Source organism: Canis aureus, chromosome 5 (assembly GCF_053574225.1).
Source record: "Canis aureus isolate CA01 chromosome 5, VMU_Caureus_v.1.0, whole genome shotgun sequence".
In the NCBI taxonomy this organism is placed as follows: domain Eukaryota; kingdom Metazoa; phylum Chordata; class Mammalia; order Carnivora; family Canidae; genus Canis; species Canis aureus.
The window spans coordinates 38,525,415-38,541,015 of NC_135615.1; the positions used below are offsets into that span (position 1 = coordinate 38,525,415).

General features: G+C 40.4%; 1 protein-coding gene and 1 pseudogene across 18 annotated transcripts in view; one reads left to right on the top strand and one right to left on the bottom strand.

The window, feature by feature from the left end:
- The window catches only part of ARHGAP26 (Rho GTPase activating protein 26), a 419,433-nt gene that overhangs the window by 146,073 nt on the left and 257,759 nt on the right, over positions 1 to 15,601 (top strand). For all 18 annotated transcript variants that reach the window (XR_013379692.1, XR_013379693.1, XM_077897670.1 and 15 more), the window contains one exon: positions 11,752 to 11,830. Coding sequence is in view for 16 of the 18 variants with exons in the window: in XM_077897670.1 (XP_077753796.1) it covers positions 11,752 to 11,830 (79 nt within the window). In the remaining 2 variants the exon portion in view is untranslated. The remainder of the gene's footprint in view (positions 1 to 11,751; positions 11,831 to 15,601) is intronic.
- On the bottom strand, positions 13,053 to 13,342 carry LOC144314036 (large ribosomal subunit protein eL37-like; annotated as a pseudogene).

Genomic DNA, 15,601 nt, shown 5'->3' on the forward strand with positions numbered 1-15,601 from the left:
TGTTTTTTAAATTCAGTTTCAGGACTCTAGCATTAAGACTATTTTAGGGCTTTAAGTAAGTGTGTAGGACTTGAGTTGCTGTAGGATGTTGCCACAATATGATACAAAGAGGAGTATTTTCTTTCTTAGAAGAGGTTTATTGTGAGTTAAATTGTGTATCCCTCGATTCATATGTTGACTAATCCCCAGTATCTAAAAATCAAAATTATTTGGAAACAGTGCCTTTACAGAGGTCATCAAGTTGAAAGGGAGGTAATTAGGGTCTTTACAGAGGTCTTCAAGAAAGTGAAGTCATTAGGGTGGGCCCATAATCCGGTAAGACTGATTGATGTCCCTATAAAAGGGGGTAATTTGGATACCAAGGCAGATTATATACACAGGGAGAATACCATGTGAATGCGAAGGCAGAGAAGGGGGTGATGCATCTTCAAGCCACGGAGTGCCAGAGGTGGCTAGTAAATCGCCAGAAGCTATGACTGAGGCATGGAAAGGATTCTCCTTCACACACCCCAGAAGGAACCTCCCCTGCTAAGTACTTGCTCTCAAATTTAACAGCCTCTAGACTTGTGAGATGCTAAATTTCTGCTATTGCTGTCACCCAGTTTGTGGTACTTTGTTACAAGCAGTCCTAGCAAAGGAACTCAGCATTGAATAGGGAGTACCTCTGTCAATCAAGCAACAGCAATACCCCTGACCTCCTTACTTATTTATTTATTTAATTTTATTTTTAAAAATATTTTATTTATTCATGAGAGTCACAGAGAGAGGGGCAGAGACATAGGCAGAGGGAGAAACAGGCTCCCTGCAGGGAGCCTGATGTGGGACTGAATCCCAGGACCCCAGGATCATGACCTGAGCCAAAGGCAGATGCTCAACCACTCAGCTACCCAGATGTCCCCCTAACAGCCTATTAGATGGATGGGCCAGCACACACTTGTTGAATAATCCCACTGGCAAGAGACCCCACTGTACAAACAACATATTGACATAAATTATCTTCCTTATTCTGGATACTTTTGATGGTAGCCTAAGCTTTCTTTAGCTTAAAAAAATATATATCATTCTTTCTTCTTAATAAAGAAGCATTCTTTTGTGTTTTTATATTACCTTGCCATAGCACCGAGCATTTGAAGGTTTATATTTTATATTGCTGAACTGAATAAAGACTGGATTTATAATTTTTTTCCCTAAAATTATGTTACCTCTTTTTGAAGGAGTTCAATGTAAAATTCATGGGTAGGAATGGGACTCCCATCTAAAAGTAGCTGTTAGTGGTAGTGGTATGTGAGTTACTAATACTTGCCAATTGGTGCTTCCCTTCAGTCACTGAATAATTAACTCCACCATGCAGCATCTTATGGAAATTCATGAATAAGAATAGAGAAAATATTTGTTCAAGCTCAAGGATCATGGTGGCAATCTTCTCCCAGCATCTCTGGATTTGTTTAAAGAAATTTCTCACAGATGTAACACATGGATATTTTCTCCCATATGTTTTCCAGGAGGAGCCACTAAACCATATGGAAAATAATAGAAACAAAAGACTTCGTTTTGATGCACTGAATCCATGTAGTCTCTTGAGTGGTGGTGTTTATATTTAGGGAAAGGAAACAATTAGAGTGCTGTATTTTTTCCAGGATTAATTCCAGCAGAAGTCCTTACATTTGAAGACGTTATGTGGAGTACTAAATGGCTGATTCCCAATATTGGCATGGGGGCCAGGACAAGCATAGTCCTTACCTTCGTGGAGTTTACTTTTGACTATAGAAATGCATACACATACAGATTCATGCAACTAAAGGTATAAACCAGGACGTTGAGTGTTTGAGCAAACTTGGAGGACCAGAAAGCTGTAGGACGAATATAACAAACCCAGGGACTTAATCCTGCTGTTCTTAGAGAGATTGATGGCATGACCAGAATACCATGAATCTATTCCTTCTCTCATTCCCTGCCTCCCTCCCTCCATCATTTATGAAGCGTAACTACCTGCCACAGATTTTACCAGCAGTGGAAGTAGAAAGTTTAATAAAGCACTTTGAATCTATCGGACTTTCCTTCTTAAAAGTTGCCACCTGATTTTGCTTTCAAATTCAACCTGAAGTCCTAGTGCAAGCTTCCCACGAATAGGTAAAGACAGACACCTTTTCTTTTTCTGACCAGCACCGACCTGATGTGCCATACCCACTATCTACTCTAGGGTCATCCTACTGTATGTACTGTGCCTTTGCACTATGTATGAGCTTTTCCTGGTAGTGGTTAGCTGGTTGTTTAATTAGCTATGTTGTATATACCACTGTTCAACTCTAAATTTGTGTGTCAGATAATATGCTTTCCAGAGGCACAATCACGTCTTACAGTTTTTAATACAGTACTGTGTGCATATGTTTGTTTATTTTGTTGCTTAAGGAAGTGTAATTTTTTAGTTAGATTATTTTGTTCTTTCCTTTGGGACTTTGCTAAACTATTTTGTAAGATGCTCCAGGAACTTAATCATGTTAGTTACTATTTAAAATAAAACTTGAGCAGGTACTCATGTAATCTGCATTTCAGTATAGGTAACGTGAAAAAAATTCCAGGAAAATGAAAGCTTGGTTAAAATAAGAATAGTGGAGACTTGGAAGATTTGTGGAAGATCTGAAAAACTCTCCGAAACCCTCCAATTAGCTTCCACACTTATTTCAAGGATGTTTTTATGGCAGGCTGTGCAGTGCCGGTAAAAGATGCTAGCAGCCTTGAGATTCAGTTTGGGACCTGCCCCTTACTAGCTGTATGACTCTGGGCAAGAGCATTAGCCACATGGATAAGATGAGGCTAATCATACCTCCTTTACAGGATTGTTTTGAAGATGGAATATGATAATAATACTCCTTCCTCATGCAGTCCTGTGTTGGAGAAAGTTGTGCTTTAAAATTTTTTTTTCTTTACCCAATACCTGGGAATTCATTGTTCTCATGTTGAAACTAACCTTGGGTGAATGTTTCTTTTGAGCCTGTTCTCTACCCCTCCCCCCCACTCATTTTGAATGATACTCATTTTCCTCTAGTGGAATGAGGTTTCAAGTCATCTATAAACTAGGAGTGAATATAGGTGCATTAAATATATATGTGCAAAGGGGCTGCTGGGGGAAGATTTCAGTTTTCAAATTATATATGTGGTAACGTTATTTGGATATATTTCCTATAGAAGATAAAAAGTTGTATGCCTTTCTTCATCATTTATTGTCTCAAAAGGGAACTGTAATAAGGTAAAATAATTCTGTTGCTCCTAACTTGGTATGTGTTGTGTGTGTATGCACTTGTTTGTATATCTTGGTGAGGTTGTGTAAGTGTAGGATGGTATGTATTTTCCAAAAAAGATCGCATTATGTAACAGACTTGCTGCAGTGCTCAACCTCTAGATGGCAGTTTTGTATATTTATTAGTAACTATTAAAAAAGTTCTATTGAAAATTAGCTGTCCTTTATATATCCACAATTAGGAGTCAGTGGGGGTTGTGTGTTTGTGCTTATAGAAGAAATTATGCAAATCACTCCTTAAAGAAAAGGTATGGAATGATTCATTCCTTCCTCTCACCCTTTTGTGATGGATCATTTCGTACCCCTTCCCTACAAAAGCAAGCATGCTCAGTTAATCAAGCCTCTGTAAACATTACATTTTACCTTGCTTTATAAATGAAAAGTGTCAGGCTCTTCACTTCAGGGATGGCTTATTTCAAGATGGTGAAGAAAACAGATGTGTGATTTTGGCTGTCCGATGTATGCTGAGCACCAGGCAGATCTGCTTTTCCTTCTTGGTGCAGGGCGCCTTTATCTTTTGCAACAGATGAATCTATTTTTCCTGGTTCCAGACTTCTCTTCCCCTCCCCTCCCCTTCTCACCCCTGGCTTGAAATAATATTTGAATTTGCCTTCCTGGTGGTTGGATTAGAATGCTAGTCTCAGTACCACTGACATTTCAGACAGGAAATGGCTTTTCCTTCCTCAGAGGGTGTTCTGCTCTAACTTCCATACTTGGGTGGGGGTAAACGGGGTGGCGGGGGCAGCGGGGAAGTATTGTGCTTTCTGGATTACTTCTTGGCTGTTAGATAAAATAAGTGAGTTGAGAAGTTCTTGGAATCTTAAATATTCATGCAGTTTGAACTTGTCATTGACAAGTAGTCCTTTTCCTCTTCTTTTTTTTGTAAATTGAGAGCCTGTTTACTGTTGACTCTGGTTTAAGTAAGAATGAGATGGGGTGGTTCATGGATTTTACAAAGAAAGACTGGGGCAACCTTACTTATACTCTTCAATCTGCATACTGAAATTTGGTGTTTTGCTAATGGAGAATGCCAGTTTATGAGGCAACTTCTAAGTGTAAAATGAGTTTTTTTAAAAAATCTAAACCAAAATGTTGCTGTTAAATAAATATGAAAAGAGGAAACAACTCAATCAGTAAATTCCACTTACTTACATTTCTATTCACTATGAGCTAGATAGTAAAAATGAAAAATTAATAAATGAACTAATAAATTTCTTGAGTTAGACAATTTTTTTCAATTTTTTATCAATGGTAGTAACATGTATTTTTGTTCTCCCTGAGTCTTACTCATTGTGGCAATTAATAATGCTGTCTCCTGTTGTTGCTGCTGCTTCTCTGTTAAAATTTGCTTTCTTCTATGCTAGGAGATACCTAGCATCATGGCTGGCACATTATAGGTAAAAAGTATATGTTTCCTTTAGGATCATGCAGCTTAATGTGCCAAAGATTGCTTTATCTGGGCTTCCTGATGTTTTATGACTGCACTCTCCTTTAAAAGAAAATATAGGAAATTATTTGATACAATTGGCAATATTTACTATTGAGAGTCTTATTACTACCATGGTATTCATTATTTTAGGACCTTTCCTCAAGAGGTTAGTGCTACATTCAGTCATAATAAGGATCAGATCCTTTCTAAATTGATGAGAAATCAGCTTCTGAAAACTTAAGGTGTAGGGCGGGGGGGGGGGGGGGGGGGGGGGCGGGGGGGAGGAGAAGGAGGGAGAGAGAGAGCACGAGGGTACACAAAAGCTGTGTTTCCCCTCTTTCCTTCCCTCCCTTTAAGGCAGAGGGAGCTGGTCACTATGGATCCCAGGGCACATACACTGCATGCACATGAGGGCAGTACAGTATTGTGGTTATGTATGGGCTTTCTACAGAGTCAGCAGACTGGCTTTAAGTTGAGGTGTTGCCACTTACATTTTACAAGATTTTTAAAGAGGTATAATAATACCTACTTCGTAAAGTTATTTTGAAGAATAAGTAATAATGCAGGTAAAGTCCTCAGCACAGTGCTTGGCACATAGTAAATTATTCAGTAAATATTAGCCACAGTTAATAGGTCCGTAGTTTGTAGCTTCTGGTTTCTCTCTCAGGTTTCTCTGTGTTTTTGCATAATTCAGGTTACAATGGCATGATCTTTTCATGAAGAAGGATCTGTAATGCACAAGGAGCTTCTTCAGGGGGTCATTATCTCAGCATATGTATAGCTGTGCATATTGTTAAAATTTTATCTCCAAGTAGATTAATGTTGCCCTCCAGTGATGACAGAGGGTCCTGAGTATGGGGGGGGGGGGAAAGGGGAAGTAGCCTATGTTCCTCTTGTTTTTAAGAGCTAGAGATGCTCTGCTGAATTTTAATATGAGATGAATCAAGAATACAGACACACACCACTCTTCTGGTGCATCAGTTGACTTTATCATATGCCATGATAACTTAGGATGGAGTTCAGGTAGAGAGGCAGAGGAGGACAGACACAAACACTAGAAGTTGCAAACTGGCGGTCCACAGACCTGTTTGGTTTGGCTTGAGTAATGTTTGAACCAGCATGTTGAAGTTGGAAAAATCTGGCAATGTTGATCCCCCTCTCTGTGTACCAGCTGTTTATAGAGCTGAGAGGTAGACACTCCCTCTAAGCGGGGCATGTATGTATTTTCCACTTTGCTGCAGTCCCCACCATGCCCTATTGTTTCACTATGATGACAGGTGACAGCTTCCACTTTGCCTTGCACTTGCACTGTTGTTTTTCCCATAGAGCAGAAATACTCTTGTTCCTGTGACTATCAGAAAGTAAATGTGCAGAAGAAAATATAAAGGGCTACATGTTATAAGGAAAGTGAGACTGAGCCTATTTTCCTTGAGGCAATAAATACTTTTTTTATTCAATTTCACTCATTTTGCTTACTTGCTGTTCTCTGTAGATGTTTCAGTCTGTAATCTCATAGACAAGAAAGAAATGTCATTCTCTAAGATTATTTGGAATGATTTTGGCCATATCTCTGTGTAAATGAAGATGTCCTGAACCTTGAACCCTAATAATGGTTGGGAACCTGTTTTCCCAGTAGCATTTTAGAAGCAAAGGACCACTTCTTATCCCTGGCACTTGTGCAGCTCTTTTCAGTGGTGGATGGCAGCCCGTTCTCCAAGCCTTCACCATTCCCTGTCTTCCTATATAAGCATATAGGATTCAAATGCAGGCTGTGGGAATGTGTGTTTCTGCAGGTGCCATAGTCCTTCTTTTATTCTGAACTTGCCCCTTTCATGTGCTGTAGTGTGGTTGGGAGCTGGGGGACGAACTTTTGCCAACAGAAGACTTAGAGTCTTATGAATGAGTAACCTCTAGATCTTTGGAGGTTGATTTAGAAAGAATAGTACTGTTAGATTCTGAGTGTGTTTGTTTCAGTGGGGTGGAGTTAGGAACAGCATTTCCTTGTCCAGTAGGAAGTGGTGGAGTTGCCAAGCCACTGAGATCACTATTGTTGACTCAGATTCAGGAATAAGATTAGAGCAGGAAAGCTGTCGAATGGCCCTGGAGTCAGGCCTGATTGTGATTCTGCTTGCTGTCTGCTGCTGAGGAGGCTGTGAGCTGACATCAGTGGTCCCAGCTCCTGGATGTGGCAGTGAAGAGTGTACTGTTTTCCATGGGCTCTTTCTGGAGGCCAGCGTTGAAGGCGCTATGGTGCTGGGGCGCGGTTTGCCCTGTGACAGATGAGTAATGGTCTGCATCTCTTCCCCTGTTGTGTGAGAGGTGGAGTGCCAGCTTAGAGAAAATTGCAGATACTGTTCACAGTTCTTAAGCTGATAAAGATACAGCACTAACCAAGGGTTTATTCAGAGTCAAAATGAGGTGCCATATCTTATACGTTGTATCTTAGGCTTGAGCTCCAAAAAGGATTGCAAGTCCTTTGTCACTTTTCCCAACTAGTGGGCAGAGGGGGCTCCTTCACAGATTTTCTAGAATTTGCTAAAGACCCCTTCTTTGTCCTTATCGATTTATCTGACTTTAATTCCAAAAGGGGGAAGTAGGCCACTTTGATGCTTTACTCAGGAGGAAAAAGGAAATGGTCATGATGTCAGAGCCTGTGTGTCACTGCAGCCCCTGGCTTGACTCCTTTTGTGGTAGAGGTGTGATTTTCAGTGCTGTCTATGATTGTTCTGGGGGTGGGGTCATGTGTATCAGAAGCACCTGTGGCTGCTTTCTTTTCTTTTTTAAACTATATACACCTGGCCTTCTCCCTCCATAATTTTCATCCTACTGCATACTTGCCATTTTTTCCCCTCCACGTGCCACCTCCATTGGCCCCAGTGATAACTAGTTTTTGGAACATTTACAGTGTGTCTGACACTTTGAAAAACTTTATGAGCATCTCATTTAACCTTCACAATGACTCCCTGAAGTAGGTACTGTTTAAATCTGCAGTGTAAAGGATAACATGGAGTAGTTCAGTTACTTGTCCTCTAGGCATTTATGCAGCAGCAAAGCACCAGAATCAGGATAACTAGTGAGCCTAAATTATTGATGACAAGGCCTGTCTCTTCACTTTGTATGTATGTATATATGTATTTAAAGATTTTATTTATTAGAGAGGTGGGGAGAGAGAGCGCGCGCGCGAGAGAGAGAGAGAGAAAGAAAGAAAGGGCTGGTGGGTAGGAGAGTATAAGAGTAGAGGGAGGGAGAAACAGTAGTCTCTCCACTGAGCAGGGAGCCTGATGCGGAGTTTGATCCCTGGACTCCGGGATCATGACCTGAGCCAAAAGCAGACGCTTAACCAACTGAGCCATGCAGGTGTCCTTCTCTTCAGTATTTAAAAGACTTTATTAAAAAGTTGAGGTGTAATCCCAGTAAGATGCACAAATCTTAAGTCCATATCTTTATGACAACCCCCCAACTCCTACCTGTGTAACCACCCTGATCAGGTTATAGAAAGAACATTGCTGTTACCTAAGAAGGCTTCCTTCTGGTCATTGTCATACCTTTTCCCCAAGATGAAATCACTGTTCTGAATTCTGTCACTATAAATGACGTTGACTAGTGTTTGAACATCATATCAATGGAATCATACTGTTAGTAGTCTTTTGTGTCTCGATTGTGTTTTTCATTATTATATGAGGGGGCCTGATGTGGGGCTCTATTCCAGAATCCTGGGATCATGACCTGAGTGGAAGGCAGACAGTTAACTGACTGAACCATCCAGGTGTCCCAATCATCTTTAAACTAGTAGACCGTACTGCCAACTCACTGTGGTGCTTAGAGGAGGGTCTAGTTCTTTTTGATGGTGGAGGACTTGAGTGGTCAATATCTGCTCTTTTTGGGCTAGGGCAACTTTACATTTGCTGTGGTCTTGTGTCCAAGGGTGAAGCAATAGACTGCTGGGTTGAGATCCTGGCTCTTGAGACTGTGGACAAGGTCTTTAACCTATTTGACCTTTTGTTTTTTCATCTGCTCAGTGGGGTAATGAGAGCATACTTAGCACATGATGTAGTTGTCTAGATTAAATGAGTTAATTTATGTATAGTGCTTAGCACAGCACCTGACACATCCTCCTAAGTTATTATTATTATAGTTTTAATTCCATTCTGGTTTTGATAGTTTCATAATTCTTTGTAGAACTAGAAAGAGCTCATTTACTTCAGTTTTCTTTCATTCTTTTATATTTTCCCTTGCTCACTGAACACCTGCCTCTGGAGTTCTCTTTCCCTTTCCCCTTCTCCATTTTTGTTGTGAAAAGCCAGATGCATTTAAAGTATGAACTAATAAGCTGGTGCCCTTAGAAATGTGTCCTATCTTACAGGGACTGACATAGAAAGTACAGGATCATAGAGAGTTTTGCCCATTTTATTTTGTTTAGAGGAATGGTGGCTAGTAGGAACAAAGGGGGAATATGGAAAGAGACTTATTGCTTGATTCCAAAATAAAGCTGACCCTTTCACCTTGGTTCTTGGAAATTAACACACATAAGAGATTTATGTAATTATAGTTTAAATTGTAATGAAGGAGAAGAAACTTGGAGCCAACAGAGTGTTTTCTAGATGCCTAGAAAGGATAGTACTGTGATCCAGAGGTCATACTGAGAGAAAATTACCTGAACTTGGGAGATAGGATTAGAACTAAATATTAAATCCATCTTATTCAGTTCTGTACTACCCACTCCCACAAAAAAGGGGAACAAAACCACATGTGGAAAAGAACTTACATTTTGATATTTTTTCTTGAAATGAAAACAAATCCTGTTGACTTTCCTGGTTACTAGGGCCAAGTGGCCTCTGAGTTTGTCTGAACTTCCTCTTTGTGGCTCTGGGTGGAAATATCACACTGTGTGCCATGAAGTTGATGTGACATCTGCAAGGTCCCTGAAATCTTGGTATGCTAGGCAACTATTGTGGTCTCACTGTTTGCTGGTGAGCACCTAGCAGGAAATGAACTGGAGACTTGTTGGCTGCTTGACCGTAGTGTATACTGGAGGGTGTCTTTGCTCTTAAGTGTTGGGGGACAGGAAGGAAAGGGTGGGGGCCTGTGGCCAGCCAGGGCAGTGAGCCTCAGACCTAACTGTGCACAGGATCACCTGTGGAGTTGGTGAAAACCCAAATTCCCAGACCTAGCCCAGAACTTCAGATTCATTAAGGTGGTTTCAGGTTGAGAATCTCCGTTTTAAGGGAATGCCCAATTCTGAAGCTGGTGGTCCAGGCACAGCACTTTGAGCAACATTCAAAAGTTCAGGTCCAGCACCTCGAGAATTCTGTGGTAGACTGCAGCTTTGTAGACTTTTTTTTCTATATGCTGTTAAAGCATTGCGCTTGAGGTGGAACGGTAGAAGCAGTCCTCCACAACTGCAAGCCAAGGATCAGCTCTATGGAGCCATAGCTGCCAGTAGTCTGCAGACATTCATTCTGACATACTAAATGGGCTCATGGTGGGAAGTGGGCATTTGAGTCTGAGAATGAAAATTTCTGAGAAGAGGAGGGCGAGGGTCCTGGCAGGGGCTGGTGGAATAAAGGGCTTACTGTATTTTCTGAGTTCTCTTTGTGTTAGTGTGCTACTACTCAGGATGGCCTTCACAGGACAGACTGCCTCTGGGAAATTACTGTTCTCATGCTCAACACCTTTACATCCACCCGCACACCCACCTACCACCACTGTTGTCTACTTCTACCTGCACACGGGGAACGTGTGCACACACACTCACACCATACCCTAGTGCCCCTCAAATCCCCAACCCCTTTATGCTTACATCTTTGGAAATGTTTTTCCTGGGTGGTGTTGAGGGATAATCAATGAAAAGAAGCAACTGTAATATTTAAAATATACTCAACATAAATAGATCTGGCATATTCACTGGAACTGTGGAAATAAGTCAGGACCAGTGATTATATGGGTTAGAATGAATAGACTTGTGCTGCTACAAGTATGGCCAGGCCCATATGTGTTTCATTACCGTATTGATCTGGGATCATTAACCATACCATAGACTCAGACAGTAATAGGACTTAATTCTTGCTCAGTGGGCAGGCCTCTTCCTTTTAGGCTTTCTCAAACTTTAAAGATGAGGGTAGTTCATCTTTAAAGTGAGAAGTAGTTCTTCACTTTTTGAGGGTTGCAGTCTTTTTTGATAATGGGTGAGACTGTTAATACAGAAAAATATATATACATTTGAAGATGGAACTATGGTTTATTGGCTCTCTGGGACCCATCTGTGGACCCTAAAAACTCCTGCTTTAATGAGCACAGAGGGCTTTTAGCCCTGTCTCCCAAAGATATTTTCATTGGTGCAAGTCTGTTCTTATGGAGTGCCATCTGTAAGGGGAACTCAACAAACACCATTTGATTTTGTATATGAGCTTTCTGGAGGGTTTGTGCTCAGTTTGAAAGAGCAAGCAGATTTCAATAAGAGTGAAAAGAGGTAATGCATGTAAAGAACTTAATACCTGACATGACAAATATTCACTTAAAAAACTATATACATTTAATTTAATTACAAAGCCAGTTACCTTCATAAAACATTTTCATGTCAAAAGGAATTTAGAAGCCTTGGATTAGAGATTAGGAGACCAGGGTCCCTTCACTTGGTTGTTCCCCCTCTTTTTAATCTTGAAACCAGTAATTCTGTTCACTTTAATGAATATGAATTGTATTCCTACTGTGAGTAAAGTTCTCTGTTTGGAGAATAGGAGAATAGAAGAATAAGACCTCAAGGAACAAACAGGGTCTAAAGGAATCACTGTAATCATTTGGGTTCCTTAACTCCAAGTAGGGTGATGTCTGCTGTGTTTTCTCCTAGCTCCCTGAGGGAGATGGATTTATTCAGGGGCATTCAGGAGATGACTTTGCTTTCTGAGACTGGAAAGCTGTGTATGTTCCTGTCTTCAGGTTGTTAATCCCAGCAACCCCTCACTCTTTGTCAAGGTCTCTCTACCTGTGACATTGGGTTCATATCTGTGTCCTCCTTTCTCCACAGGCCAGGGGTTATCACCATGCAGGCATTGTCGGAAGAGGACCGGAGGCTCTGGATGGAAGCCATGGATGGCCGGGAACCTGTAAGTAACAATTCAGGGAAGTAGAACAGAAATAAAGACCCTGAGTTTTTTGTTGCTTCCCGAGTGCACTGATGTTTGCTCTTGATCTAAAGCCTTGGTTTCTCAAGATCAGTGTACCAGAGGGCATCTGGAACTGACATTCCTAGATAGTGATACTGCTTCTGTGTGGCTAGTCCCCAAGCTTTGGCCTCTCAGTCCTTCGGGCCTCTCAGGCTTGTGATACTCCCCTTTGCCCAGGCAGGTGTAGTGTCCTCAGTTCTCTTAGAGGAGGCAGAGTCTGGCCTACTGAACATTGATGTCTCCATGAAGTGGATGCAAAGCATTATCTGAAACCTATTTGAGTGGGATAAATGATTATAAAAGTGTATACAGATTATGTAGTATCTTTTTTCATCGTCTTGTGGTTCAGCCTCCCCTTGCCATGGTAGCCGCATCCATAGTGGGATTATCAGTGTAGATGGAAGAATCTATGCCTGCTGGTGTGATCTGTGCTCCCATTTTTGAGTTGCTGGCCTTTGCTGGGTAATATAGTCTTGTGGTTTTTCTGCATCTTGTGACATGTTAAACTCACGTGAAGGCCCTAGTAGAGGCCCTAAAGTCAAGAACAGTGGCCTTATCTTGGTGCCAAGGATCTCAACTGCAGTGTTCAGCAGATATCAGGGTTATAGAACCTAAGAAAACAATCTAACCATGTTCCTCAAGCAAAAGATAAAAAGAATCTACAATGTCAGAGAGCCAGTAGTTATCACTTGCAAAGGCACTATCCAGAGGGGGAAATGTGTGCAGGGGACATTAGGCCATAGTCTCCATTGAGTACGGAACTCTGCGTAAAGATGGGTATCCAGTATAGATGATTCCAGCTCATTTGTGATGTCTCTTTTTCAGCCTACCAGGGTTAGGTGATCTATACTGATGGATGGGTCTTTCTGCTCAGCTCTTTTGTATATAAACGTGAAACTCTGTTCAATCAACTGAGCAGAAACAAATAACTTGTGTTTGAACAGCATTTAATAACATAAGCAAGATTTAAAGAGCCATTTAAAGTTTGGAACAGATAAATTCTAATTGAACATTATTTAACCTTAACTTCTCCTGTGCTACATATAAGATACCCCCTTTTTTCCTCTGAATAAGTTGTTACTGATAGAAACTCTCAAAGCAGATATGCATTTATTCTTTTTTAAAACCAGGACATTTATTGTGTGACTAATTGTTGAAATCCTTAAGATGAACTGGTTTCTGCCACAGCTGCCCTGTGAGTTGAGGTGTTGTTCCTTCACGGAATCCAGGCCTGAATCTGTGGTAGATAACTTTTAGGTGTCTCATTTGACTGGTCCCAGTGGTATTTTGTCTTTTAGCCTTGCTCTTCAGTTATACTTTCTCTTTCATTTAGCAGGATAGCCACATTTGCCACAGGTCAACTTCTGAAGGTGGTAGACCTTAGAGCCACAGCGGCAGCACAATGTATGTTTTAACACTGTGCTTTCCAAATGATGACACCCCTTTCATCATTTGGTTTCTGCAGCCAAGACTGAAGAGACTGGAAGGGAAGGCACATCTGATATATTTTATATATATATGTATGTATATAAAATATTATTATATATTTGTTAAGTTTATTTAAATTTATTAAATTTAAATTTAAAATATTTTAAATATTATAAAATAATATTTTACATATATATAGCAGATAGATATTGCTACCATTAGGGTTTTGTGGGCATGGTAAATGCTTGTTGTCAGATTCCTTTGAAAGCTGCTTCCTAGTTTGTCCTTTACCTTTGCTGCTATCACCTACCCTTAATCGAGCACTTTTGTATGTGTAAGTCATGGATTTGGCATATTACATGCCTTAACCAATTTATTTTTCTTAGTACCTTATTAAATAAAAATAATCTTAGGACATCACAAAATACTACCATTTTATAGTTGAGGCAAGTGAGCCTTAAGTTCAGTAGCTTGGCTCAGTAGCACAGACAGTAAGTGGCTGTAATGGTAGTGTTCAGGTTAGGTTGCCATAATAAAGAGACTCCAAAGTATAGTAGCTTAAATAACATAGAAGTTGATTTCTCTCTCCAAGCCTGGAAGTGAGCAGTCCGTGCTTGTCGGGTCATTCTGCCATACTCAGCCCATGACTTTCCAGGTTGCTGTACTAGTCATTGCTATTTTTCAGCCAGATAATGGAGATGAAAGTATCCAGAACCCAGGGGGTGCACATTATTTCCATTGGCCCTAACATACTTACATTGGCCACATCTGACTACAGAGGAGGTTGAGACATCTGGGTTGAACATAAGCAGCCATGGGCCCAGCTAGTATCCCAGGTATTTTATCACTTTCAGGAAAAAGAAGAGAAAACTAAAGCGTGGTTGAGAGTTTCCATCATAGTGGCAGAGGTGAATTTGAACCTACGTGTAGCCCTAGACATGTTGGTTTTTATCATTAATAGAGGTAAAATGTGAAACTGCCTTCTAAGAATTCTCACTCATTTCATTTTTATAATACTTTATCTGACTCTCTTGAATGATTCTTCAATTATAGGGAAGGAAATACCCAGGAAGAAAAAAATCTTGTCAGGGCATACTGTTTTTGGCATGGATAAAAACTCCACTGTTTTTGGGTCTCCCCACCCCTTATAAGCTGCAGTTCTACAACTGCTTCACCAACTCCATTTTAAACGTTCCCTTCCTCCCTTTCTCTACCACTTGATATTTGTTCTCTGTATGTAATTGGTCTTACTAACCACTTGAGTTTTCCCGTAGATTAACATCTGGCTTCTGCAGATGGAAAGTGTGCTGTTGAAAGAAACATCTCCTTGCCTCCAGAATGTACACATTAAAAAAAATTTAAACAAAAAATAATTCTGTTTCTAAACATAATATAAAATTATTTCCTCACAGGAACATATAGCTTTCTTTGAGAACCACATCTCTGTGTACTTTTCAGTTTCCTCAAGAGAGAGAAACAGACAAATGACAACTGCTTAAGTGGCAGGAATATTAGGCTTAATTTTGTCTCCCATTGCTAAGAGCCTCAAGGGAGCATTCTTGGAGATAACATACCCAGTAGACATTTAGCAGCTCCAGTTTTAATCACAATCTCCCTAGTTAGTTAAATCTGTCCCCTTAGAAGTTTTGGCTTTAGTAAGAGAAGCTGAAACCTGTTTCTCTAGATGGTCTTGGAGTGTTTGCTTTATATCAGGGAGATTATAATGGCAGTACCTAACTTTTGTTTTTGTACTTAGAGCTCAATTGTTCTGTGAATGATTATTCAGTGTTGGATTCTTTTTTTTTTTTTTTTTTTTTTTTGGAGAGAAGTAACTTTGGTTTGCATCCTTCTTGTTCTTTTATCGTTTAATAACACTTTATGATGGTTGGTTGGAAAAAGAGTCTAAGTGAGCCCTGAATTAGTTGATTTTACACTTTAGCTAATTGTTATATAAATTACAGTTTTAAAGAATTTTTAAAAATTTATTTATTCATAGAGACGCACACACAGAGAGAGACGCAGAGACACAGGCAGAGGGAGAAGCAGGCACCATGCAGGGAGCCCGACAAGGGACTCATCCAGAGTCTCCAGGATCACGCCCTAGGCTGCAGGCGGCGCTAAACCGCTGCGCCGCCGGGGCTGCCCTAAATTACAGTTTTTAGTGCTCAGTGACTTTCTAGTTGAAAATAATTTTGAATGTCTTTATGGTATTCATGGATATATAATGGAGGAAGAAATTAGAGTTGTGGTTCTGCAGTGAACATTATAGTTTTTATCTGTGTT